This window comes from Delphinapterus leucas, chromosome 17 (assembly GCF_059928025.1).
Source record: "Delphinapterus leucas isolate spDelLeu-1000000601 "Yukka" chromosome 17, BTC_Dleu_Yukka2, whole genome shotgun sequence".
Classification (NCBI taxonomy): Eukaryota; Metazoa; Chordata; class Mammalia; order Artiodactyla; family Monodontidae; genus Delphinapterus; species Delphinapterus leucas.
Window position 1 is genome coordinate 9,125,261 of NC_143145.1, and position 27,965 is coordinate 9,153,225.

The window sequence follows — 27,965 nt, forward strand, 5'->3', positions numbered from 1 at the left end:
TTGGTGCATAATCCTCCAGGTCTCTCCCTTCCCCTGCCACTATGAGTCAATGACTAAGGAGGCCACAGGGATGGAGACCCACAAGAAGGTGGAACCTCCATCATCCAGGGCCCCTGAGTGAGCGTGAAGGGCAGTTCCCCACCAATACGCAGAGGGTACAGACTATCAACAAGAAATCGGCTTTTATGGCTGAATTAAGCCAGTGAGATTGCAGAGTTAATTTGTTACCTCAGCATAACCTCACCTATCCTAACTATACAATGGCTTTCATCAATTGTGTTTCCAATGACTCCCCATGCAGTATTCTCAAGGATATTCTGCATCAATGTGGTTAGTAATCCAGCTGGTTTCCTCCAAGTGCTTGCTTGCTTGCTTCCAGGTGGGCCAGAGTATCCAAGACATGCCAGGCTTCCTGCTACATGGTCCACTGGTAAGGCTGTGCATGGGCCTCGCATGTGTCCTGTCCCTTTACAACACAGGTGGGTCTGGTCGAAGTTCAAGTGTCTGTTCTGTATACTATGTTTGGGTATTCATTGTGCTTTAGAGAATTGTAGCAGCCAGCGTTTCAGCCCAGAATCCAAACGAGTTTGATAAAAATGGCAATAATAAATTCCCCATTTATTCTGTTGCAGTTGAGTCCCATTTATGCAACAGAATTATCTTCACCTCCACTGTTACCATCCTTATCCAAAGCATCATCTTCTCTTTGGTGGGCCACCAGGAGAGCTTCCCAAAGCAGCTCCTTGCTTCCCCTCTTGTCTCTCAGTGATCCATTCTCCACTCACCAGCCTGAGCCATCTTTTCATACATTTCATTAAGCCACCTTCCCAATCCTCCCTCATTTCTCCCTACTCCTCCCCAAAAGTAATCAATGACTTTCTACTTTTCTTTGGACAGTATCCTAAGTCCTTTATGTCCTCTACATGACCCAGCCCACCTCCCCATCGTCTACAGTCCCTCATATCCTTCATTCCTTATGCTCCATCACATTGGCCTTCTTTCAGTTCATAAAATAATACTCATGCCCATCTCAGACCCTGGGCTCAGGCTGTTACCTGTACACAGAATACCCCCTCAGCCAGGTACGTCCTGCTCACACACTACTCGTCTTTCAGATCTCAGCTGAAAGTCACCTCCAGGGACGGCTTTCAGATCCCTGAGATTAGATCAGGCTCCCTGTTCCATACACTCAAAACGTTTTCAAAGTATCTAACATTGTTTGTAATAATATCCATGGGTCTTAATTTCCTTCATGTTGGCCTTCCCAGCTAGACTATATAAGTTCCATAAGGATGGAATCTGTATCTATCTGCTCATATTGTACCAGCATCTAACACACACAACACCTATTCAAGTCTAGACGCTTAGTAACATGATCAACTATTAGTATTATTATAGTTAGTCAATAAATATTTAGTGACTAAATGATCGAATGAATGAGCAAACTACATGTGGGATTTTAAGTAAGTCCACATCATAATTTTCTCATCTTTAAAAGGATTATTTTGGGTTAAATTTTCTCTGATGTTATGTCTGGGTTATAATTTCTCTGATGAAATCTCTTCTTCCTTTAGAGTCTGCCTTTAAAGGGGAAGCCAAGAAGGAAAATGTCATGACCTTCCTACTTACAACATGTAAATGGGCAGGTGGTCCTTCTTAGTTTACTCTGTCTTGGGTAAATTCCTTGGCTTCTCTGAGCCTCACTTTCTCTGTCTGTAAGATGGAGATTGTACCTGTATCTCCAGCTCTAACAGTCATAGCAATAGTTCCCATGAGCTGCTCATTGCTTTATGGTTCATGGTACACCCGGATTCTCATGACCTTATTAAATCCACAAAAACTGTGACCTTCTATTAGCAATAGAAGATTTCATAAAGGGAGATATTGTTATTTGACATCATCACTTTTGTAATAATCCCACCTTTCTTTGACTTTTTTTCTGATGGTATGAATTTGGTTGTAAAGCAAGACAATGAATGCAGGACAAGGTAAAAGACACAGAGGAGTCAGGCGCTGGGTTTCTGTTCCTAACGTTTTGGCAAACAAGCAGGATAATTTTTTTAATACTTTTGAATTTGGGGATGGGGAGTGGTAGCAGGAATCACTCTTTATGCTAAATTTTTTATTTACTTTTAATTAGTTAGTACATTCATATAGTTCAAAATGCAGAAGGTACAAAGGTGTAAAAGTTAAATGCTCTACCAGTCAGCCACTTCCTTCTCCAGAAGACACCAGTTGTACCAATTTCTTCTCTATAAGCAGGGTAATTTTCAGTAAATATTTCCCCTGTTTGGGTCTTTAATTTTCTCTTTAAGTGGGAACAATTCCTGTTTCACAGGTAATCATAAACCATGAAAAGCAATAAAATACTAAGCATGACTAAGTATGAAGAGTGCTAATACCGTCTACCTTAAAGATACTACTATGGTGGTCATTTTATCCAAAAAGAGAACAATAGCTTTATGTTATCTGCCCAGCAATTTATCTGAAAAATGTCTATAGCATCCTATCCAGAAGTCCCTGCTTCTGGGGTATTTAGATCACACTTCAAATACTGTTACCAAAATCCACCCATGGGTTTGTAATTATAAAAAGAAGCGGTGGAAATAATTTTTCCTTAATGAAATGAGCAGTGTTAAGAAAGGCTCTTGGTTAGGAAGACTGCAGCCCAGGGCTCATCATTCGGATTTGACAGGTGTTAAGAATCCCACAAACCCAGCAGCTTATAGCATCCCTGGAGCTTGGCAATCCAGAGCCCAGATGATTCTGGTCCCTCACCCTGACAGAGGGCTCTGCTTCCTGGTCAGGTAACAGGTGAGGTCGGCTGGTACCTCCTACAGATCTCCCTGCAGCTGCTTCAGAGTAGATTGTGGGCGTCAAGGGCCCCTCAGTGTGCCTGAGAGGGGAGAGCCGGACGGACTCTCCCAAGCCGGGGTGGGGGGGGTTGTTTGACAGCTTCAGGCCTGCTTGGTAATAAACATCTGTCTCAGACTTCCTTTAATTGTATCGAGAACATAACCGCCACCTCCAGTAGCCATGTTGTGTTGTAAAGAAGGACATCCACAGACTCCCTCTACCTCTAACCCCAAAGCTCTGATACTTAACCAAAAAACCCGATCATCTGTGAAAGGCCAAACTGACAACAGTTGACTGAACCTAAGTTCCAACAGGGTACATAGAAAGCAGAGGGAACAACCTAAATGTTCATCCACTGGCGAATGGATAAAGAAAATGGAGTATATGCACACAGTGGAATATTATGCAGCCTTGAAAAAGAAGGGAATCCTGCCATTTGCCACAACGTGGATAAACCTTCTGCTAAGTGAGATAAACAGTCACAGAAGGACAAATACCACATGATGCTGCTTCTATGAGGAATCTAAAATCGTCAAACTCATAGAAGCAGAGAGAAGAAAGGTGTTTGCCAGGGTCTGGGAGGAGGTGGACACAGGGAGACTGGGCCAGATGTGGGATTTAGATACATCACGTAACATTCTGGGTCTCAGTTTCTCATCCTTCAAAGGTAGTATTGGATAAGATGAGTTTTAAGGATATTATAAATTGCTGAGGCTCTGCCTCCACGGTACTATTTTATTCATGAAAACTTTTATTTCAGTGTCCGGAAATAAAGAAGTTAAGAAGGAAAAAGATGGGGCTTTCCTTGGTGCAATGGTAACTAGACCGGTCCTAAATGCTGACTTACTCTGTGACACTATAACACATTTTTCAGCCTCTCTGTGCCTTGGTTTTTCCATCTATAAAATGGATATAAATCACCTTCTCCATTGGAATGTGACATGAAAAAATAATCATTGCAACAATAATAGTAACGGATGCAATATAAGTAAATGGCATCTAATCCAAAAGAGCTGACTTTTCAGGTTTTAGCTTCCGTCACTTCCGCAGTGAGGTCTCCTCCATCCCCCAGACCAGGTTGGGTTCTCTGACAGAGGTGCTCCCAGCATCCTGCTGGTCCCTGTTTGACACTCTTCTCATGGGATTACACGTGAATCTCCCTCCTCCCTCTGAGCCACAGACAGTAGGCTCTGCAGCCGTGGAGACTCAGTCCCTTCCTGTTGACCTCTTTATACCAAACACCTACCATACTGCTTAGCCCTAGGTGAGTATTTATCGAATGAATAAAGAATGAATGAACGCCTTTGGTATTTCAAGATTTCCTTTGACACTGTCTTCTTTGGCAGCATGAAATTTGCTGAGTGGGCAAGTGGCCAGATATTCTGGAAGTAGGTTCTGCCCCTTCATTACCAGGACTCAGTTGTGCAAATTTAGGCAAGTTTCTTCTCCTCTCTGAGCCTTGGTTTCCCAACCCAGTAAAGAGATGGGGTGGATTAGACTCCCTGCATGGGAATCACCTTGTCCATTTATTAAAATATGCATTTATAGACCACGTCCAGTTCAAGGAGACTAGAATCTCAGGGGGAGGGACCACAGTGCCCCCGGTGATGCGGACCTTTCCTAAACCGGAGGGCAGCTGCAGTACAGACCTCAAGGCGCCTCCAGCAACGTGGGGCTGGGGTCGAAGGCTCTACTTCTCTCCTGAAGCCTTTTCTCTTCCCAGTGTCTGGCCTCAGAGGAGACGAGAGTAGAGAAAAGGGGGTCGCTTTTCTGGATACCACAGGTGAGTACTGCCGACCCCACCCCCAGTGCTCCATGGGTGGCCTGGGCCGCTGAGATTACTTCTCCCGCCTCTCTGGACCTCCATTCTCACCCCCGCAGCAGAGCAACGGCATCCCTCCAATCCTCAGATTGCTTTAGCCACAATTATCTGAACATTAAGAGATGAAGAAGATAGTGTTTGCCAAAACATGAAGAGCAGCGTCAAGCTCTTATGTCCCCTTTGTCAACTGCTGTTTCCAAGTCTTCAGGGAATAGCTGGGAGAAGCAGCGCCTCTCCACTTGGCTGCACACTACCAGTATCTCGGCAATTGGATGGATGGATTTAGGTAGTAATGTCTGTGACACATCTCAGACCTATTAAATCTGAATCTCTGAGGATGGAGCCCAAGCATCAGAATTGTGGAACTGGAAAAAAAATCTTTCCAGTGATGCCAAGGGCCAGCCAGGATCCGAGCTCCTCTGTTTTTTTTTTTTTCTCTTTTTACGGTACGCGGGCCTCTCACTGTTGTGGCCTCTCCTGTTGCGGAGCACAGGCTCCGGACGCGCAGGCTCAGCAGCCATGGCTCACGGGCCCATCCGCTCCGCGGCATGTGGGATCTTCCCGGACCGGGGCACAAACCCATGTCCCCTGCATCGGCAGGCGGACTCTCAACCACTGCGCCACCAGGGAAGCCCCGAGCTCCTCTGTTAGACAATGTCATTATTTATATTATACGGCACGTTGAGAACTCCTGCAATTTCCTAGGGCTTATATTGTATATTATACATAAGCATCTCCCACCAATCTCTACTCTCTCCAAATGCAGAGAGAAAATATTCCCTAAAATAAGCATTCCTTGTGTTTCACCCAAACTTCTTCTACCTACTCTTGCTTGTCACAGTATATGCCATTAGCTGTCACCTCCTGAGGACAGGAACTGCCTTTTATCGTCCAACTCCTTGTGCCCAGCACAGGGTGTGAGTTCATGTCCAAAGAGGAGGCACATCTTCCTCAATGTCGGAAATGAGGAACTTTTCCTTTTGCCAAGAAAGGCCTGCTGATGACGTTATCTTTGAATCTCTTTCAGAGCTGCCTGCAATGTCGGTTGATCTGTCTGCGCTTAACCTGACAGAGCTGGTGAACGGGATGCTGATCAGAGCTTTAAAAGGTAAACAATTTTTTTAAAAGCACAATCCAGGCCCATTTTTATCTTGTTCCTGCTTCGCCTCTGGACTCTCCACGACCTGGGCAAGACCCGTCACGTCTGTGTGTGTCTCGGGTCCTCTGTGTTCAGAGCAGAGGATGTGTGTCCTGCCTAACTCATGATGAGACTGAAAACATCCAGATGAAGTAGGAGGTTTGCCAGCATTTTGAGAGCAAGGTGCGCTCCAAACACAGCATCTGTGTAGGCATCTCTACTCATAACTATATTATGAGACAATTGCAAGAGTTTAAGGACAGATTAGGAAATATAGCCAAGGGACATGTATTTCTGCCTTTTTTGTTTGTTTTTGCTTTGATTTGATTTTTGTTTATTATTTTCAGTGTTTATTATTATATTTTTATTTGTTCATCGTATTATTAATTTCCATGATCAGTTTGCTAATTTCTATTACTGTTATTATTGTTAGTGGGCATTTACTGTTTCTTTATCTCAATGTTTTTGACAGATAGCAAGAAATTTTTTTCCTTGTTAAGTGTTACTTCCTACAGCTCCTTTGCCTTCCACAAGTTTTCTGTGGCCATTTACAACAGTAAGTGCTGGCTCTCCTTCCTTTTTTAAAAAAAAAATTATTTTATTGAAGTATAGTTGATTTACAATGTTGTGTTAATTTCTGCTGTACAGCACAGTGACTCAGTTATACATATACACATTCTTTTTCATATTCTTTTCCGTTACGGTGTATCACAGGATATTGAATAGAGTTCCCTGCGCTCTACAGTACGGCCTTGTTGTTTATCCATTCTAAATATAATAGTTTGCATCTGCTAATCCCAAATTCCCAATCCATCCATCTCCTATGCCCCCTCCTCCATCTTTTCTCGGTGGCGAGAATGGTAAGCGCTGGGTAGGCAGGCCAGGCCATGTGTCAGGGTTGCTATGTGCTTCTTTTCTCTTCACAGTTTCTAACCTGAAGACTGTGGACCCGGCCAAATTCCCCACACGGTGCTGCTACTGCTTAAACAACCGGACCAGCGATTTATCAGGTGGGTAGAACTCGCTTTGAGGCTTGCAGGCTGCCCTGATTTTGCTTGTGCCCTTTTAAATAAGGTTGAATTATTTGTTTTCTCCTTAGACTAAGATCAGAAAATGAAATGATATCTATTATGCTTAAATATGTGCACATCCATTGTCCTGGGAAGTTCCTTTCTTGGTTTTCTACCCTAGAGCAATAGTTACATCTGCGCAAAGGGGCAAGAACAAAAGGTAGCACTGTTTGAGAGCAAAAGCTGAGAACAACCTAAACATCCATCATTAGGAAAATGGCTGAATAGTCTACGGTACAGTCAAAGCTTGGAAGACAGCCATAGAGAATGCATAAATGCATGCGTGTACACATGCAAAGGCAGAGTGAGGACCAGAAAGGCCAGTGAGTGAGCCAGAGAGCCGTGAGAAATGAGCTCAGAATTGTGGGGGCAAGGCAGGAAAGGTGTTGCAGATCATGTAGAAGTTTATAGTCTGCCACAAGGTTTTCCACTTTTACTATGAATAAGAAGGAAGCCATTGTGATTGTCCACACAGAGGAGTGACGTGATCTAACTTACATTTTAAAAGGAGCCCTTTGGCTGCTTGTTAAAGAATAGTCTGTAAGGGAAGCAAAGACTCAAGGTGAAAAAGTCTTCTGCTTTTTTTTCCCCTCTCTTAACATAATATTAAAAATATTTTCCACGATATTACAAACTCTTTGCAAACGTGTAATGGTTACATAACCTATGAATGTGAGCATTTTCTTAGCTAGTATGCTGTTGAACTTTTGGGTGGATTCTAGGTTTCTCTTAATATAAAAAAAATCCTGTATTAGACATCTTCGTGTCTAAAACGTTTCCCTGTTTTAGATTACTTTCTGAGGATAGATTCCCCAAGGAGGAACTTATGGACCAAATGTTGTGCAAAGAGGATAATGATTATTGTTTAATAAGTACTGGATGCCACACTCTGCAATAAGTACCTAATATCCATCTTCTTATTTAACTCACCCTCTGAATCTCATCAACAAACTACCTTTGGGAGGGAAAATGTTCTTCATAATCACATCTTTCTCACCATCTATTAGCCTCGGCTAGAGGCCAGGTTTTGTCTGGTGTTGAGTCCCTGCCCTGACTGTGTGAAAGATAAAAATAAAATTTAAAAATTGGAGTCACATCTGCTGGGGAATTTTGTAATTCTGTTTGGTGAGCTGAAGTGTATTTTCATACACATGTAATGCTTATTTGAAAAGAATTGATCCATGGATCGTTACCACTGATAAAATAGCATCTTGCTCCCCTGGTAAACCATAGAGATTTTCACAAGGTTTAACATGTCACAACACGCCTAATGCTGATTCCCCTCAAACTGCTACCTTGAGAGGCTGTACACTTTGGCCAACATCTTGCCATGGTTCAAAACCTTTGGGGAAGATGTGTTTGTGGATAATCTTCGGACATGGATTGTTTTCTGAATATTCTCAACTCTGATATATAGCCTTCCTCTGAGTGTGTTTTTCCTTAATGAAAATAGCTTAAATTTTCTTGATTTAAAAAATAATATATTGTGATGATAAAGTATATTGTGATGTTAATATATTGTGATGTTAAATTTTCTTGATTTAAAAAATAATATATTGTGAGCTTAAATTTTTTCTTTTTTTTTTTTTTTTGCGGTACGCGGGCCTCTCACTGTTGTGGCCTCTCCTGTTGCGGAGCACAGGCTCCGGACGCTCAGGCTTAGCGGCCATGGCTCATGGGCCCAGCCGCTCTGCGGCATGTGAGATCTTCCCAGACCAGGGCACGAACCCGTGTCCCCTGCATCGGCAGGCGGACTCTCAACCCCTGCGCCACCAGGGAAGCCCGAGCTTAAATTTTCTTGATTTAAAAATAATATATTGAGATGTGAAAAATAATATATTGTGTTGTATGGAAGGTATAATCAAAATATCAGAGACACCTGATATCCCAACATCCATAGGTAATCACATTACCCAAGGTGATCTAAGCCACCTCTCTCTAATTCATCTATCTAAGCCATCTGTCAACTACATATCTAACCCACCTCTCTAACCTACCTATATACTCCACCTACCTACCCCATTCATCTAGCCATCTATCTACCCATCCTACTGTACCTTCTCTATATTATTTAGAAAACAAGCTAGGCTATTATAACAAATGACCCCAAAACAGGGTGACTTACAGTAGGTAGAAGTTTCATGTGTGACAGTCTAGGTAAGCATACCAGGACTGCTCTGATGGTTTGATGGTTTAGGAGGCCAGGCTCCCTCTAGCTTGTTGCTCTGCCTTCCACAAGGTCTGGCCCTCGTTCTCATAGTCCAGGGTGGTTTGTCACCGCATTCACATTCCAGCTACAAGGAAGGGGAGAAAGGAACTGGAAGGCACGCCCATTCACTATATAAACTCAGTCTGGAAACCTTTCACATTGCTTCTTTTCACATTCTATTGTCTAGAACTGAGTCACATGGCCACACCCACCTGCAAAGCAGGCTTGAAAATGTAATTTTCAATTATGTTAAACTACCATGTGCCCAACTGAAATTTCATGTTTTCTTACTAAAGGAAAATGAGAGGATGGATATTGGGAGACAGCTGTCAGTATCTACCATGTTTTCTATGAAATTTGATATTCCATTTTCAACTAATCAGCATGTCTTAAAAAACATTCCATTCAATGATATAAATATGCTTCATCCTTCATATGAATTCATGGTATTCATTGAAAGAATGTACTGTAATATAATTTATCTCCTCCTGATGGAAACTTTTTTTTTTTTACAATTATCAGCAATGCTGTGATGAGAACCCGTATACAATCACTTGCAGTGTTTGCCCGATTATCACTGTAGGATACAGTCCTCAAAATAGAACTGTTGTCTGACAGGAAGAGGATTTTGTGATGCTTCAAACTGCTAAAATTTCCTCTAGAAATCTTGCATAAGTTTACACTTTTACCAGTAATGTTTGAAAGTGTGTGTTTTTCCACACCCTCGCCAACACTGAGTACCAAGAGACATTCTTAAATCATTACCAATTAAGACAGACAAAAAGGGTTTTTTCCCTATTTTCTATTTATATATGAAAATAGTCAGAAATCATTCATCTGTGTGTTGCTAGTAAATTAGATAGTTCATATTTTCATCAAAACAAAGAATATCTTTGAGGCAGTGATAACTGATATCCTTCCAAGCCTAGGACCCGATTGTGAAAGCAGTTCTAAAAGGAGAGTTGACAAATGTATTGAGTAGGAGATTTGTATGAGCAGTGGTGGAAATTTTGGGAAGAATAGGAGCTTTAGCACAAGGCAGACCCCAGATAAAATTCAAGCCCTGCCACATGCTCTGGGACCTTGGGAAAGTTCCATCATTTCTCTGAAACTTGGGCAGAAACTGGACTCCATGCTTGGTGTCTGGGCTGCAAAGCCATGCTCATAGCTTCTATGTAATATAAATAGTGGATTGCAGTTTCTTGTCTATCTATGAGTCTCTCTCTCTCTCACTAATCTCAGCTTCGGGTAGGCAGAGATGGTGTCTTAATCCTCCAGTGCCTAAAAGATGTCTGGCATACTCCAACACTCCATGAATGTTTATTAGATGAATGAATTAATAAACAAAGGAGACTTTTGAGAATTAGAAAGAAAATAGATGGCATAAGTAATGAAATACTACCCCTCTTCAGTTTCTACAATGTGACTATAAACAGATTAGTCTAAAGAGACATAAAGAAGGATGCCTACATTCTGCATGGCCACGTGTCCACACCTGTACAGGTGGCCCACCACATCTTCCTCTAGGAGACTAACCACGCACCCGTGCAAGTGTGGTAAGGTGGCATGTCACCATGGCTCCGGCTCACATAGGGTAGCGCCCACCTCCTGTTGGCCTTGCATGCTATACATTCCACTGGTTGTCACATCACGTTTTCATGCCTCTCTGGGTTCTATATTTTCAATGGTCTGGGTTCTATATTTTCAAGTCAGCTTGCCCCTGACCCCAGCTCATAACCCCGTTACTGAGTAAAAGAAGCATTTAGACAAGGCATGACGGGAAACTATCCATGGGACCTCAGAAGCTTCTTTAGAAATTCACAGTTTGGGGCTCCTAGAATAAGTACTCCTTGTTTTAGAAGCCAAGAACTTACTGGGTCCTGGAAAACCATAACTGAACAGCAGAGGAGGCAGCAGCTGTGTGGGTAGGAAGTGCATTAGGAACTTTCATTGGTCAATGGCACCCACCATGTCAAGACCTGTTCAGAACGTGCTCAGAGAGAAAGTCCTCAAAGATTTTATAGCTTGAAATGTTGTAAAATTATCTCAATATCCTCCCATCAGACTTCTGAATGTGGAGGGCAGGAGAAGAGCTCCCTTGTTCTATTTTGTGTAAAGTCCTTGTCTCCTTTGATAGTTCATAGTTTATAATCCACCACTAAATTTGGTATCATTTTGAAAATCTGAAGTTATGTAAATTTACATCCCATGTCTGCAGGGCTGCTTCCTATCCAATGAATTTGGTATTCTAAATCAATTAGACGAAATAATGGGGGGGGAACAAATCAGAAAAACCATTATTCAACACTATGGTTTTGCAAAGCTCTTTGGTGCTGGCAGAGAAGGATCTGGGGTGGGGGGAGGGAAATGGAGGAGAAAGGAGATTATGATGGTGGATCCAAAAGTTTTCTGCCTGCCTGAAATCAAGCCTTGAAAAATAACTAGTAGTATTTCTTTTTATGATTGTTAATAATCCCCAATACACCAAACTAAATCAAACTTGTAAAATCTACTCTGAAAAATCCAAATACAATATACATTTCCCTTCAAGTCTCTGAAATTTAAACCAAGTCTCAGAAATTTAAACCTCCTCAATCTGTCTTACAGATTTCACAGCCCTACTGGTGGACATCATTGGAAATTCTACCAGCTACCTCACAGAGATTTTAAAGTCAACCTCCATCCTCTCAGGTGTGCTCATCTTGAAAATGCTTGGCAAATTTGAGATTTGGCATTCATCATGGAATAAAACCTAGTCAACTTCCCACCCCGATCCCTACCATAGGCCAGGCTGCCAGGAACTTTAATGTAAGTTTTACTTAGACAATCAGCGTGGTACAGTTTCAACCACCAGTATAGTATTTGAAGCTTCCATCTTCCTATCAAAGCTATTCCTGGGGTCCAAAGAGTTGGAGGAAGAATCCGAGGCTCAACACTGGAGGGAGTTAGGCAGACTCAAAAAACAGCTTCTACTGGACAGCTATACTCCCATTTTAAAGATGAGAAAACTGAGATTCAGAGAGGTTGAATATTTTGCTCAAGGTTGGCTCAGAATTCAGATTTAGATCTCTATGGAGCCTAAACTCATGTCTGACATACAACTGAGAAAGATACGCTTCAGTTATAAGGTGGCTTCATATAACCCGCAGGCAATTCACACTCCCCTGGGGGCCTACTTTGAAAAGCACAGATGCAGTCAATAGCCCAACTCTTGGTCTCATCAGAAAGGTGGTGCCCTACACTGTGGAGCAACTACTGTTTTAGGAGCAGTGCGGGAGGAAGAAAGAGAAATAATAGATACATTCAGGTGCCCGGGACTCTTCTAAGGGCTTCCCTCATTGGATCCTCACCACAGCCATATGGGGCAGCTACTATATTTATCTCCACTTTACAGGTGAGGAAACTGTGGCACTGAGAGGCTAAGGAACTAGCCCAAGATCGTTCTGCAGAGATAGAATTCTAACCCAGGTGATCTGGCTCTGAAGTCCATGCTCTTGGTCACTATTAATACATATAGTAATAGGGCCACATTAACAAGAACCATTATTACTATGATGCCTATTTACTGAGCTCTTCTATCTGCCAAGCACCATACTTAGAGTTTCACATACATTGTCTCATTGGATCATCATAGCCATCCTACCAGAGATGTCCAACCACACAACCACAGTCCTTTAGGCAGCATCTTCAGAGACAAGTATGCTTAGGATCTCAGAAGTTTTCGGATTTTTGATGGGGTAATAGGGTGTCTACACTATACCTGACAGAACACCTCCAGCAGATCCAGGACAGCTTGCTGTAAATCAGACACATTCATATTCATTTAGCAAAATGGTTCACCCTTTACACTAAGGATAGATAAACTACAATAGCCTCGCATCTGTCAATTCAGGTTTTGCCACTGAATGAGTCGGTACCAAACTCACACAGAAACCTTCCACCTTACGGAGATTTGGGGATTTGGAAAGTGCAAATAAGGTACTGTGGGATTTGAATTTTCCCCATTTTAAAGATAGGTGAACTGAGTCTTAGAGAGGTCAAGCAGTTCATTTATGCTCACTTAGCTAATCAGTGCCAGAGCTAATGCTATAATCCTGGACGCTGACCCCAGGGGCTCTGCCCTTAGCCATTACCTTATACTGCCCCTTCCCTCCATCAAAAAAATGAAAACCAGAAACTCGGGGCTGACTGAAAATCAGGGCTCCTAAATAAGGAGTTAGCTTTATTTTCCTATAGCATCCAGAGCTAGAGATTTCCAGCTTAATTTTCATTTCAACCAAAGACTTAACAGCTTCAGGCCCATTGCTAAGTCCTGTTGTGTCCTGGTCTGTCTTGCAGTGGGTCAAGTGAATGAATCTGACTGCATCTTCATCTGCGTGATGTCAGGAAAGTCAGGTGAACCACCAGCCATTCTCTGACAAGCTCTCTGAGCTGAGAATTAAACACAGCCCTCCAGCAGGTGAGCCCGAGATTTGACCCTGTTGGTGTGGTTCTTGCAGGAAGGAATCTTTCTGACTTCTGGGAGATGGCGGAAAAATCTCCTGTTATCAATTACACATTTACCAGCAGCATGTCTGGTGTTCTGGGTGAGTGTAACCCTCCCAAACTCCTACTATAGAGTCTCCAGACCAGGGTCCCAGCTAGCAAGCTGAAGACTGAATGCTGCCCTCAGGTATTTTATTTAGCTGTACTGTGTTAAAATCAGAGGATTTCATCATTAAAATTTTTTGAATTTCTAGATTTTTTTTTGCAAAATATCGGGTAGCCCTGGACCCTCCCCCTCCCCCATGGCAACTGGGGTTGAGTTGCCATCCTCCCCATTAGGAGAGACACCTTTCTCCTCTTTTCCATAGCCCTCACGTTTCCCTGTTGCCTAGCACTTTCTTCTCATATAAACCGCCTGGTCTTTGTAGGTATTTGAATTTGTGACCCTGTTGTAGACATTGCCACTCCATAATACTCAGACCGTACCCAACCATCCTCTACCCCTCCACACACATCTACCCCTCTTCCTGCCTTTTCTCTGGCATCAGGTGGCATTTTTTGGAACCACCTTAAAGCCATCTCTCTCCCCTACACTTATGGGTCATTTCTAGCTGAATAAAGTTTCTGGAATCTGGCTGGTCTTCCAAGATCATCAACTGTTGCTATGATTATCTTAGTTAAAGTCCTTGTCATCTATCTTTACTATAATAGCCTCTGAACCAATCTCCTTTGACCTAGTCTCTTATTTCTCTGAAATATCCATCATCATAAGAGTGATAAAATAATTAGGTTATGTCTCTTCATTGCTCAGAACTCCTAAGTCAGCAGCAGAGGGTCTGAAGTCCTTAGCATCGAGTATACATTTGTCTGTCATCAAGCCCACCCTACCTACTCTCTTTTACATAAGCCTTCTGCTAAAACTCCACTGAAATCCCTGCCCTTCTTGCAGACGGCATACATCTCCATGCCCCTGCAACTTTGCTCATGCTATTATACCAGAATGGAACCTCCCTACTTCTCCATATTTCAGAATCCAGTTTGTCTGTCAACGGCCAGCTCAGCTGCTGCCTCCTCTTTCCAAAAACTCCCCCGGTCAAAATTAGTCTTCTGTCTTCTATGATTCTACAACACACACTTATAAGTCATTTGGACTGTTACTCCAGGTTGTATCACAGATGGCCTCATCTGTGTGTCTCCTCACTGAATCATACTTGAAGGCAGAGACTGTCTCCTTCATCTCCATAGTCTGCTTTCCCCTCAGTGCCTCACACTGTACTTTGCACATAGTAGGTTCTTTATCCGTGTTTACTGGAGTGAAATGAAGTTTACAATCAACCTCCAATTCCACTCCAGAGGGCTGCCTTCGTTGGTATTTATTGTAGGGCATCTCTTAGTTATGCCGAGGAAGGAACTTCAACTGTATGGAATAAGGCTGCTTGATAAGGAGAAGAAATGGGCATTTGGTGATTTGGTGGGTTCCCCTCACCTACCCAATTCTGAGGACAGATCTGAGGGTTGAGTCAATCTCACTTCTTCAGAGAGTCCTTTCATGACTTTCTGACCCCCAGTCTCAATGATGTCTCCCTTTCTGTGCTCCTGTAAAGTTTTCCCAGCAACAACTGCTTGAGAAGAGAGAACATATGGACAAGTTGACACAAAGTTGATGTGCCTGATAGCCAGTCACCGGCTGAGTGACAGATGGATTGGCAGGCACTCAGTCCCATGTGCATTAATCTGAGAGCTTCTGGTGCATGTGGGGTGATACTGAGCTCAGAAGTAAGGCAGGAGAGAGGAAATGAGGCTGCAGGGCCACCTTCTGCAATTGCACTGGTTGTGCCCGACACACAGTTACCTGCCAAAGGGGCAAGTAGGGGCCGAAATCCCACCTGTCTGCAGGCCAGGCTTTGTCCACCCAGAGGAAGGGACCTTATGGGCTAGTGAGAGCCTGTCCTATCCTAACATGCAGCCTCCATCCCCTAAGCCTTCCCGAGGTAGGCTTCATGAACACTTGGACCGCTTCCTCCTGTTCCTCATGGAGAATCCAAGGGCACTGTGTAGATCTCCTTCTGAATGAAGCCTTCCTTCTGTCTCTGTGGGCGGCCATCTTTCAAATGGGTTTCTTACTGGCAGCCCCTAGTTCCCCCAAATTTCACCTCTGGCCCCTAGTCAGACCCACAGGGCACATGAGCAAACCTAATCCCTCTTCCTGGGACCAGTGCCAGAGCTGTGGAGGGGTTGAGGGTTGTGAAGTGGGCAAGGACCCTGACAGGATCCAGGTTCTGTTCAGGAAACACCTCAAGTGTCTGATGCTTTCTGGCCTGACAGCTTTGCATTCTGTGCACATTGCTTTTGCCCGTGGCATTTTCACCCCTCGATATTTTAGCTTAATCTGTCATTCAAGGAGAAACCCTCCTCTTGGTGACAAAATATACTGCTCCGAGTAAGGTTTGAATCTCTGCATTCTGTATATTTGCTGTCCAGTGACCTTTCAGTGGCTCGACAGTTCTCTGTGTGCAAAGTGTCAAGCATAGTAAAGCTGCCATTGACTGTCTCCTTGAATGTGCAGCTCCCAGGGGGACGGCCCTGACTTCACAGCTCACACCCACAAGCCAGCAAACACTACCAAGGACGAGCCCCCCACGTGGATCCCAGAACGCTGGAGTGTCTGCTCTGAGAAGCTCTCCCAGGACAGAGACAACTCCTCCTTCAGAGGGAGAACAGACCACGAACACAAACAAGCATGCTGAGGGTCACAGCACAGCCCCGGCCGCCCTGGACGGCGCCTCTCCCACCCTCCCAGACTGGGGTGAGATTTCTCACCCCGTCCTCTCCTGTCCTGTTTCTCCCCGCACTTCCCTCTAGGCTCAGATAAATACGTGAAATCCTTCCTTTATCCCTTCTCCACCAACCTCTTTGTTCAGCAGCCCTTTAAGAAGAGATAGATGTGAACCAGTATGGGTATGATACCTATAAGCAAAGGCAACAAATGTCACTGGCATAATGTCTTTCTAACATTTAATTTTATAATTTTTTTTAACATCCTGACTTCTATTTATTTTGCTTTTTTTTAACATCTTTATTAGAGTATAATTGCTTTACAATGGTGTGTTGGTTTCTCCTCTATAACAAAGTGAATCAGTTATACTAGTTTAAGACTCACAGGAAGCTGCAAAAATAGTACAAAATTCCCTCATACTGTGCACCCAGCATCCCCCGATAGTAATATAAATGTGGTATATGGTAACATCAGGTATTTTCATTTTAACAGAGCAGGTAGCAATATCTCTCCTGAAATTCACACTAAATGGTGAAATGCAGCCAACATTTTATGGCAGGCAGGGTTAGGTTAATTTGTAGCTGGCTGGATAATGTTGCCAAGAATATATTAATGACTTGATGCCAGTTTAAAAGGCTGCTGCTGCTGACCTGCTGAGCAGCTCTTCTTTTCCCATCATCTTTGTGGGCACTGATCAGTGGTGTTGTCACTGAAGATGTAAAAGGCATGCTTATCCTATTTGGAATAAGATACAACCGAGCTAACTCTTCATTAAAAGACGGTTATGTCTCAATGAGTTCCAACAATGGACCACAGTCATCAGAAGACATTCATTCATTCATTCACTCATCAATACGTATATTTAATATCAGACCCCAGGCTAGCTGTCAAAAAACACAGCTCTAGCAATGTTCCCTTTCCTTCCTGAGCTCTCAGATCTGGGAGAGAGACATAGACAAGTAAACTGATAATTATTATCCAGCCTACAAAGAGCTATTGTCCTGGAAAGCCCAGAGAGGGGGCTCCCCTGAGGAGCTTGAGAACTGATAAAAGTCAAGCAGACAGGGAAACAAGAACGAGGAAGAGGAATCAGATTCACTAACTAGAAATTTTTTAGTAATATATCCACATCAAGACAATTACACAAAATTAGAAAGCTTTCCAGTATAATATGAAAAAAGATGTGATTGCCAGTGGCAAGAAAAATCATAAAATATCTAGCTATCACTCTGAGAGGGAAAGTGCTAGTCTTGCATGAGAAAAACTACAAAACTTTCAAGAGAGTAATAAAAGCATATTTAAATAAATAAAGGGTTATACCGTGTTCTGGATGAGAAATCGGAATAGTTTTAAAATGGCAACTGTTCCCAACTTAACTTATAGATTTAAAATCCTCCCAGGGGATAAGTTTTGTACAACCTGAAAAAAATGTATTTTAATTCTTAACATGGGAATGAACGAGTGAAAACACCTGGCACTTGTTTAAAAGACCAGTGAGGGAAGACTTGTCTTAATAACCGTCCTGTGATATTGTCAGTCAGGCGTCATCATTATCATCACTGCCATTTCAATGGTAACGCTGAGAAGAGTTTAGTAACTTGCCCCAGAGTTCACAGCATGGAGGAGGTGGGGGCAGAACGTACACCTCCAGGTCCCCTTACCTTAAACCTTTCCACTGTATCACATGACTAGAATCAGTATTTCTTAAATTTGACAGTGTCCACTGTCCTCTGGACACACACCCTAGCTGATTGTTCAGTGTCCTAGGAATTTGGAGAATTTTTTTAAATTAGTAGTTGGGAAAACAAAGTTTAGTGTGGTCCCCTTATTCCAATTCAGGGTAGGGTTGAAGTCCCTGGATTATCTATATTATGCATGCGCACTGCATGTACCCTTTGACTATATGTCAATGTCTTGTCAATTTTACATCTGGATCAAAGCAGTCAAGCAGTAAGTGTACTGTTACTGTCACTTATGCAGCTACCAGGAAGGTGGCTGGAATTCCATGGGTGACAGCCCGCAGGCAGGCATGGGCTTCCACACTACCTGTGCCCTGGGCTCAGGCCACCAGTGAGAAAACACCTGGAGGTCTTCCCTGGGAAACACGTTCCTTCCCGCCGACATCTCCTGCAGAGGCCAAGAAGGCCACGAACACACGGAACTTTTCCGAGACTCCTGCCAGGACAGCGGCCATGCCTGACAGCCCACCAGGGACCAGCCCAACCTCAGGTAAGAGAGGATGCTCGCTCCTACGCCACTAATTACATATACAAATATAGTGATAGGCACATTAAAATGTAATCATATAGTATGAGGAAGGCCTGAGCTCTGAAAAACTGTGATTCCGATTTTGTGTTTGTCTATGTATTTATGTGTGTATGTGTGTGCGTGTGTGATATAGATACACAGAAAATAAAAACTAACCAAAATAAGACTGAAAAGAAATTCACAACATGTTAACCTTGACGATATCTGGGAAGTATCAATAGATAAGATTTGATTTTTCTTCACTTCAGTGTCATGAATTTTCCAAATTTTCTACTCCTAGGATCAGACAAAAATGGTTTACCTGTTTTTAAAATCACTTCCTCTGATCTCTGCAGCCAGAGGCCCTTCTTCTATGCTTCTGTTTTCAATGGATCGTAACATTCATCACTGCTGTGCTGTTAGGGGCCATGAACTTGACCTTTCTCCCCTCTGGACTATGCTCTCTTTAAAGGCCTGTGTCTTTATTCTCCAGTTCCCATGAAACACAGCAGACATCCAGTAAAAGCTTGCTGAATTACCTGAATTTCTGAAGAAGTAGAGAGGAAGAAGTAAATGAATTTCAAAGGGTGCAAATGTAAAGTCTTAACTTTAGGTGCAAAATCTCAATTGTACAAACAGGTCTGGGAATGCAACTGATAGCTTAAATCAGAGAAACACCTGACATAATGGCATCGGCAAAAATACAGGCTAACATACTTGGGTTTGGCCAACAGGCAACAGCAGCCAGCACAACCCTGAGGCTTTGAGCTCTGGCCTTTATTTCAGACACAGTAGCTTTGACATCTTGACTCCACCACTGCTGTCTCCTTAGGCAGTTCTTTTGATTTCTCTGAGTCCTGGTTTTCTCATCTTCGAAATGGGGAAGGTGATGCTTACTTCTCAGAGTGGCTGTGCTGATTTAGTTAAGTGATGTCTGTAAGGTGTTCAGCTCCACACGGAGCACCTTGGAATCATTCAATCAATGGCAACGCCTACTGCCCTGTCCTACTGCCCCCAGGGCGACAGCGTAGCAGCCAGCTTCAGGACACATGCTCAGGAGGGTAGTGGCAAAGCGGATGTCAACCAGAGGAGAGCATGTGTCTGCTTTTGCCCTCAGCCCCTTGCAGCTCTAACCCTCTGTGATTCTGCAGTCATTTAGTTAAACTGTGAACAGTGACCACAGACGAGTCAGCTCTGTGTTTGGGTTAGAGTTAAGGCTGCTCATCTTCCAGAACTACACAGAAACACACCCAGGCAGCGAGCGTCAGCGGTGCCTTCTGTATTCAGGGGCTTACAGTCAGTGCCTGGAGGGGAATCCAAAGAGGATGCTGAGGGCTTCCCTGGTGGCTCAGTGGTTAAGAATCCACCAGCCAATGCAGGGGACATGGGTTCAAGCCCAGGTCGGGGAAGATCCCACATGCCGCGGAGCAACAAAGCCCGTGAGCCACAACTACTGAGCCCATGAGCCACAACTACTGAAGTCCGCGCGCCCAGAGCCCGTGCTTCGCAACAAGAGAAGCCACCGCAATGAGAAGCCCACGCAACGCAACAAAGAGCAGTCCCCGCTCGCCACAACTAGAGAAAGTGCGCACGCAGCAACCAAGACCCAACGCAGCCAAAAATAAAATAAATAAAATAAATAACAACAACAACAAAAAACAACAAAGAGGATGCTGACCGGCTCTGAGAAAACGACCAGGTTGCCCCCTGGAGTTGGGCGTCCTGCCCATAGTTATCTGTTTGTAAATGTGTCCTGCTGCCCATCTCTGCTACTGAGGCAGTTGAACTCAACGTTACCACACCCACCATCCTAGCAGAGGAGCCTAACGAGGAACAAGCAGGACTGCCACACTGCACTGGGTCCAGCCCAGGCTCTGAGACCTCACCCCACCCCTCCACATCTTCCTTCAGACTCCAGCCATAGCAAACGGCCTTCCACTCACTTCTCTGAGTCTTTGCTTATTACACACTTTCCTCTGCTTGGAAGGCCTGTTCCCCTCACCTACGGCTATGCTTTCTCCATCCCAGAGAAGACGTCACCTGCCCCATCCCCCATCCCCACGCCCATGTTGCACTCCCAGCCTCACCCCTTTCCTTTCCGCTTAACCACACGAGGGAAAGTGCCTGTTTCCTCTTCCTCTCCCTCATTTTCTGTAAGAAGGCCGCTTTGCTGGTTTTGCCAGAGGCATTCATCTTGACAGCAGGCTCGCTTCCCAAAGCGGTCCTTAAATCAGGACTTCATGAAGAGGATCAAAAGAATTGTTGAGATGAGCCCACATTCTATCATGATGATGCTGGGCAGTGTATAGGGGTGGGGACGGAGTAAGTGTGCACACCAGACTCAGGCGAATGAAGAGCATCTTGTGTCCTCTTTGCCTAGGAGCACCGTGCTGGGACGTGGCCCATGCAAGTCCACTCCTCTCCCATTTCATACCAGTGTTAGCGGGTTTCCAGTGGCACCAACACACTGTATGACAGTTACTGATGGGACTTGCCCATTTCCTCCTTAACATTGGGGGTGCCTCCATTGTAGAGTCTATTTCATACTCGTTTCTGCATCCTCGGCAGCCCCCAGCTATCTGGCTTGATAAGCAGCAGTGGATGAACAGGGCAGGACTGGTGGCAGGGGGCCTCTTCTGCTCATGCATCCTTTGAAGAAACTCAAGCTCACCTCTCTCTCCTCTCATCCCAGGCCCATTCACCCGTGGCACACAGACTCCAAGTCCCACCAAGGCTCCAGCCCCCAGATATCCACAGGCAGGTAAGAATGTGGCCCTGGAAAGAGGAACCCAATACCCCAGGTGGAAAATATTGTTCAGGGGCAGGGGCGTGACGGGACGGGGGTGCCTATAGGCAGACTAAGCTTGTTATTGTATTTTATTGGTTCCAGCAGGAGGAGAGCAGGAGAACTAAGTCTTGCTGTGCTATTAAATCACCCCAGGATCTTGCATAAATCACTCTCTTTCTTGACTACAATTTCCCTATGGATTTATAGAACTCTTTAAGATGCCATGATTCTCCGCTCGTGTGTATACCCCAGGTCCATTTCATTCAGACCTTTGCGAGGCCATTGTTGTCCTTGCAGGTGATCTCCCTGCTGCGTGGCCCTTTATCCCTGGAGAAGAGCGAGCCCTCGTCCCAGGACCCCACCAGGTTTCAAGTACGTACCAGTGCCCTGTCGCTCCTATAGCTTTTGTTTGTTTTGGACGAAGTTGTGTAGTATAATAAAAAGAGGTTTGTTTGATAAATTTAGATTCAGACTGCTGGGATTAAACCCTAGCTCTGCTATTTACTGGTGAGGTAACCTCCTGCGCTCAAATTCCAGAACTCAGTTTGCTCCGCTGTAAAGCACGAATAATAACATTTATCGTGGGCACTAAAAATGTACTTTCTCTGCAGCGTTTTGTATGGGGTAAGATAATGTGTGGAAGTGGTCTGGAACTGGAGAGCTCCATATAACTTAATTCAATCAACTTTTTTTGAATGGACACCCATTGAGAATGTGCTGTACACCTTGTAAACGGAAGCTGTTCTTACAATGAGCATGATGTTAGCAGAAAGAGGGGAAGGAAAAAGGGATGACTCCAAAAGTCCATCCCCAGCCACTGGGTGCCATTTACTTCTATTCCCTGTGAAAGGACATTCCTGGACACTTCATTCTTACAGAATTCTAGGAGAATCCCTCTCCTGGGCTTGGATGTGGGTTTTCAGCCCCTGACAGAGGCGCATGACTTGGGAGCTTCTCTGGTTTGCGCTGTATTTTTCCAATTTTTGGACGGCAGTCTCTCCTTTTTTCCTGTGGAGCCAGTTTCCATGAGAGAGAAATGGACACAAAGTGAGTCCTTCAAAGCCGGTTGAGTCCTCGGGTCCTTCCCACTCGTAGATGCCTTTCAATATGATTTTCCTGAACGTTCCTGGACCTGAATGTTCTAGTCATATGTCAACGGGGCATTATTAAATTGCTGGACCCTGCACCGTCTCCTTTTTCATATGACCTAAGATCTGCCTCAGCCCCATTCTCAACCTGCAGTGAATGGTGAATGGACCTTTCAGACACAAAGACGTGATTATGCTACCACAGGAAATTATAGCCCTGTTTTCTCCAGGTTCTAAAGAAACACAGGAGTGGTGCAGATGGGGGCAGTCGTCAGACTGAGCTTTAGAAAACAAGTTGACTATATTTATCTGTATCTTTATCTATATCTTTATCTGTATCTGTATCTATACATCTATCTCTGTATGGCTCCATCCATCCATCCATCGTTCCAGCCATCTAATGAGAAATATAAAATTTCTCATTAGAACTTTTATTTTTTTATTATTATTTTTTTTTACCAGCTTTTTATTCGGTAGAGTTGATGTTTCACAGGAGATGTTTTTTTGTTGTTGTTGTTGTTTTTTTGCGGTACGTGGGCCTCTCACTTCTGTGGCCTCTCCCGTTGCGGAGCACAGGCTCCGGACGCGCAGGCTCAGTGGCCATGGCTCATGGGCCTAGCCGCTCCGCAGCATGTGGGATCTTCCCGGACTGGGGCACGAACCCGTGTACCCTGCATCGGCAGGCGGACTCTCAACCACTGCTCCACCAGGGAAGCCCAGAACTTTTATTTTTAATAAAATTTCAGTGAGACCATCTCTGATTTCTTCCAGGAACCAGACCCCCTCCTTTCTCTACCTATCTCTGGGAAGTCTCACAAGCAGCTTTACCAGACATGGTGAAGCAAGGCCATGTTTACCTGTTGGTCTCGAGCTACCTGAGATCAGGGGCAAGACAGTATTCACTCAGCACAGTCCCTAACAAAGGGAAGATGCTTGCTAAATTCTTGTTGATGTGAATGGTCTGGGATTGCATCTTCTAGGGTGTCCTGAGCTGCTCCTCAAGGAGGGCGCCATGACCTCTGCTCCTCTCACGCTGGCCGTCCAGAAGCTCAACCCTTGCCTGATGGAGCTGTGCCGCTTTTTCCAGCAATGCCTCTGCATGAGCCAGAAGAGAGACCCCAGGATGGAGGCAGTGAGGTAACCTGAGCCACTCACTGCTTTTTACATCCAGTATTTACAGGCTTCTGATTCTGCTTGACTCCTCTGCAGGCCACTAAGTGATGAGGCATTAAGTAATACACACACAGATGACAGGGGTACCTCAAGGAATGCACACTCCAGTGAGTCCTCTATTGCACTGTCACCTCCTTGAGAACCAGCATGAAACCTCATTCATTTCTGGGTCCCCAGAGCCAAGGGTGGGCCATGACACAGTCAGTGCTCTCAAGTTGACTTGTGTTGTGTCACATCTGCTGGAATCATTACAGAGGGTTTTGAGTGGTCCCGGAACCCCAATGCCCTCAGCCTGGCACGATTTGCTAGAAGAGACTAATCAGAGGTTATGTCCACCTAAATTCCAGTTTTTTCATAAATCCCTAGCAGTCATTTGCTGACTCAATAATAAAGATGTAAAAGGAAAATTAGAAGGCAGACCTCATCTTATATTAAGAAGGACTAGGTGTGGACGTTTTCCTGCCCAGGAAAGCTGACACACTGTCCTTTCTTCTGGGATTTATCCTTGGCTGTAAACCCAGAGCCAAACAAGGTAGATGAATATTTCTGCTCCAGTAGTAGGAGGCCAATCTCTCAGATCTTTAAAGTTATTTTCAAAGTCTACTTATGAGATCTTTCAGCTTTTTAAATGCCCATTATCCATGGGCTCTGAGCCCCAAGGTCAGGTTGGCAGCCTTTTTCCATCACTCTTTTCTGGCCCTGGTCTTGGATCTCCCAATCAGAGTGGATGCTTCTTCCACCCAGAGAGGGAGATATGCAAGATTCGCAGACCTGAAGGTGTTAGCCAGCAAGGTGGAGGCACTTCTCCACAGCACAGGCTGATCCTAAAGAAGAGGACATTTTGCAACAATACTTTCCTACTTGATCAGCCCACTATTCCTTCCTTCTTTCTCTATCTATCGAGCTCTTTGTATCAATGACAAGTGTCAAGTCTCCACTATGTATCAATTTAACACTGAGCAGAGCCAGCAGGATATAGAGACAAATCAGAAATAAACCCAGAAACTGAGGATTTCATAGTTGGGGGGAATAAATGGTCATAAACACACATTAAAATATGACATAGTAAGTGACAAAAACAAGTCACGCACACAGGCAAAACCTATTAATCTCATACCCTTGGAAGAAAATCAGATTTGAACCATCCATATTCCATATTTGCTGGAAGGATAATGAGGAAGGCAGAAATTTCCAGAAAGAAATTTGAGTTTAAATTTAGAGAAATGAAGCATCTGTAAAGCTGAGCTTAACCCTTCTTTCCCCTTTAAGTTAATAGTGAATTGTTCTATAATCGTATAGTAAGCATTGAATATGGGATAAGAATAACAGAGTAGGAGGCTGGCATTACTCAGTGTGCTTGTTGAATAGGACGGCCCCTGTGGTCAAAAAAAAAATCGTGGTTTGGTGGGGCAGTTGGCCATGTGAAGAGACAAATTACAAAGAAGTGTGACATGCTATAGCAGATACAAGCTCTGCTATACAAGCTCGTATAGCAGAATACAAGCCATGGGACCCCAGAGGAAATAACTAATAGGGCTTATGGAGGAATGGGAGTTTGTTGGGCAAAAAATGGGAGAGGCCACTCCAGGCAAAAAAGGTGGAGAGTGAGAGGCAGACTGGAACATCTCAGGACCACGGAGAGTTCCAGGTAGCTACAGCAAAAACAGGAGGCCACTGTGCTAGCATATGTTCCTATTCAGGAAACCTTGCCCTTCCCAACATCTACTTGGGTCTTGCAAATGAGTTTTGACTTTTCCCAGAGTTCCAGCAGCAACATCTCTGTGCTTCGGTTTCCAGAGTTTTATAGTGTCCTGTAAATTGAGGGTGACAGAACCTGGGAAATCTTCACAGCCAGCTTTACATGAGCAATTGGTTGCTCCCCAGAATACGCGAGAATCACAGAATGATACAGATGGAAGAGAAGTTAGAGAATATTTAGCCCAACCTCCTCATAGCTCAGGCGAAGGACTGAAAGGGAATCGGATTCCCAAGAGTCCTATGTGAAGCCAGTGACACAGCCTGTCCTGAAAACTCTTCTTCCTAATGACATGTGTGGCCTTTTCACTGAAGCCTTTTGAAGCAATCCCTGCGGCCACCAGCCAAGAGCAGGATATTATTTTGCTAAGTATTTGCTACATTGTTGACTATAACAGCCCTGCACTTTTACTCCACCTCACACAAAAATAAATAAATGAACATCATCATTGATCCAGCACCTATGATAAGCCCGGCACCGTTGGGGAACTTTGCAAATGTTATCTCATGTCATCCTCAGGATACCCTATGAGTGTAGATTCTATTATTGCCTCTCGTTTATATATGAAAAAACCAAGGCCCAGAGAATTAAGTAATCAACCTGAAAGTCATACATTCTAGTAAGTAATGATGGTAGAACTAAAAATAAGTCTTTCTGACTCTGAAGTCTAAGCTTTTTCCTACTCAGACTCATTCTCTACCTCTCCTCCCACAGCCTATAAACATGGAGAGGGAGTTCCTTGCTATGAATAATTAGCCATTATGACTTTTTTTTTTTTTTTAGTATGGTTCTCTTCTTATAGCCACAAAGGATAGTAATTGCGTTCAACCCTGATTTAAATCTTTAGGTATTGTCTCGAATACTATTCCTGGTTTCTGAAGAATGCAACATACATCTGTCAGAGGGTGAAAAGGGTGTTCCACTCACACAGTAAGTACACAGCCGGACTGTATTGTAAATCACGTTCTATGAAAAGGTTCTAGAACTCTGAGTGATGTTCCTGCCTTAGCACGGGGTCAGTAGGAGGAAGTATAACTCATCTAGTGATCATGAATCCTAGACAAAAAGAGTCTAGGGTATTTCTGAATCCCCTTCACCTAACAGTTTGAAAAAAAAAAAAAATGCAGGAGTCAGCCCAGCCAAACACTGTTGCTTTCTCTGTGCTCTTGGGCAAGCTTCTTACCCTCTCTGAGTCCCCATGTAAGCCAAAAAGACAAAGACAAATGAAACAGGAGACACTCACCATGTAAGCACTCAAATTCCTGACCAAAGCAAAATGTATACAAATAATTCAAGAAGAAGACGGCAGCTTGAAGTGCTAGAAGTGGATGTGTATGGTACCTCCGTCCTCGTCCTCATGGCATCTGAGCCCCTTTTATTCTCAGAGATGCCAGACATCTTCTTTTTTTCTTCCACTCCTGCCGACAAAAGTGGCTGACGTAGTCTGTCCGTTCCCAAAACCAGTAGTTTGGCCATTGTATTGTGCCACCCTCCTGAACTGTCTGGTCAAGGGACTCTGGCTTTCTGAAAAGCATGGAACCAGGCTGAACTCTGTGAAAAATCCTTTCTAAGTATAACCCAAATATAAGGCAGGTGGTCATACGGCCATGCTTTACATAACAACAAACAAACAAAACACAGTTTAGCTGCCCAGCCCTTCCTTGTGGCTTTTGAAGAATATCAGATGAGATCCATGATGACACTTCTTAGAAACTCTTCTTATTCTTTTTGCCCCTCCATTATCTCTCACCTCCCACAAGCTACCGTCTCAAAACCTCTCTTTAGGCTTCATTTTCCAACGTATCACTCAGTAACTTTCCTAAAATCAAGCTTTCTGGCTCTTTCTCTGTTTCCATATATCTCCTCTGATTATTTTCTTTTCCTTTTGCCTTTCACTTTTTTCTCTCTCAAACACAGCTTCCTTATTTCTTATACAAATCCATCACCCCCCTTCCGCTGTCTTTTCCTTCCACCGTCACCTTTATTCTGCATCATAAAAGCCAAGCATTTGGACTGGGGGTGTTGGAGGGGCTCAGTAGTCAAAAATAGAAATCTATTTACCTGGTGTGGGGAGAGGGAATAGGAAATCTTGCAAACTGCTTATTGACTAGCTCTTCTATTGTCCTCACCACATTAAAATCTCCACACAAACGGCATTTTACATTTACGGAACATCATAATGAGTTCAGATTAGCATTGTGCAAACTGGGGAGATGAGGTTGGTACAGCTGGGTGGTAGAAAAACATCACTGGGCAGAGACTGGGGAAATGAGGCTTTGCTCTCAACACGACTTTCCTGCTAACTAGCAAGGGGTCTTGCACAAGTTCCTTCATTCTCTGACGTTGACTCTGAGTAACACCCTGTCCTGTGCACTGCCATATACTGGCCCCCTGGGAAGAGCCTGAGCCATCGCTGGCGCTGTCAGAATTTATGTCTCTGTAGCATTTCCTTCTCCATACCATGAGTTCCCTCTCTTTTTTTTTTTCCAGCCTTGAAACAAAAATGCCTCGAGAATATCTGCAAGTCTGTTTGAGGTCTTGAAAAAGCAATGGGACC

General features: G+C 44.0%; 2 protein-coding genes across 5 annotated transcripts in view; one reads left to right on the forward strand and one right to left on the reverse strand.

Annotated features, from left to right (window-relative positions):
• The window catches only part of EFR3A (EFR3 homolog A), a 188,040-nt gene that overhangs the window by 21,433 nt on the left and 138,642 nt on the right, over window positions 1-27,965 (reverse strand). For all 4 annotated transcript variants that reach the window (XR_002642014.2, XR_016388280.1, XR_016388282.1 and 1 more), the window contains one exon: window positions 18,926-19,150. The gene's annotated coding sequence lies outside the window, so the exon portion shown is untranslated. The remainder of the gene's footprint in view (window positions 1-18,925; window positions 19,151-27,965) is intronic.
• Window positions 58-27,942, forward strand: HHLA1 (HHLA1 neighbor of OC90). Its single transcript, XM_022554050.3, has 16 exons — window positions 58-479; window positions 1,575-1,634; window positions 4,580-4,639; window positions 5,706-5,786; window positions 6,289-6,372; window positions 6,743-6,826; window positions 11,703-11,786; window positions 13,434-13,490; window positions 13,595-13,687; window positions 16,147-16,386; window positions 18,337-18,585; window positions 21,296-21,364; window positions 21,689-21,763; window positions 23,460-23,616; window positions 26,256-26,338; window positions 27,899-27,942. Exons 1-16 carry the CDS (start codon window positions 296-298, stop codon window positions 27,940-27,942), a joined length of 1,704 nt encoding a protein of 567 aa, XP_022409758.3. The 5' UTR covers window positions 58-295.

Coding starts and splice junctions, on each gene's coding strand:
- HHLA1 (XM_022554050.3), top strand. CDS start 296: ATGCAGTATTCTCAAGGATATTCTGCATCAATGTGGTTAGTAATCCAG. Junction 480..1,574: donor CCTGTCCCTTTACAACACAG/GTGGGTCTGGTC, acceptor TTCTTCCTTTAG/AGTCTGCCTTTAAAGGGGAA. Junction 6,373..6,742: donor TTCTGTGGCCATTTACAACA/GTAAGTGCTGGC, acceptor TTCTCTTCACAG/TTTCTAACCTGAAGACTGTG.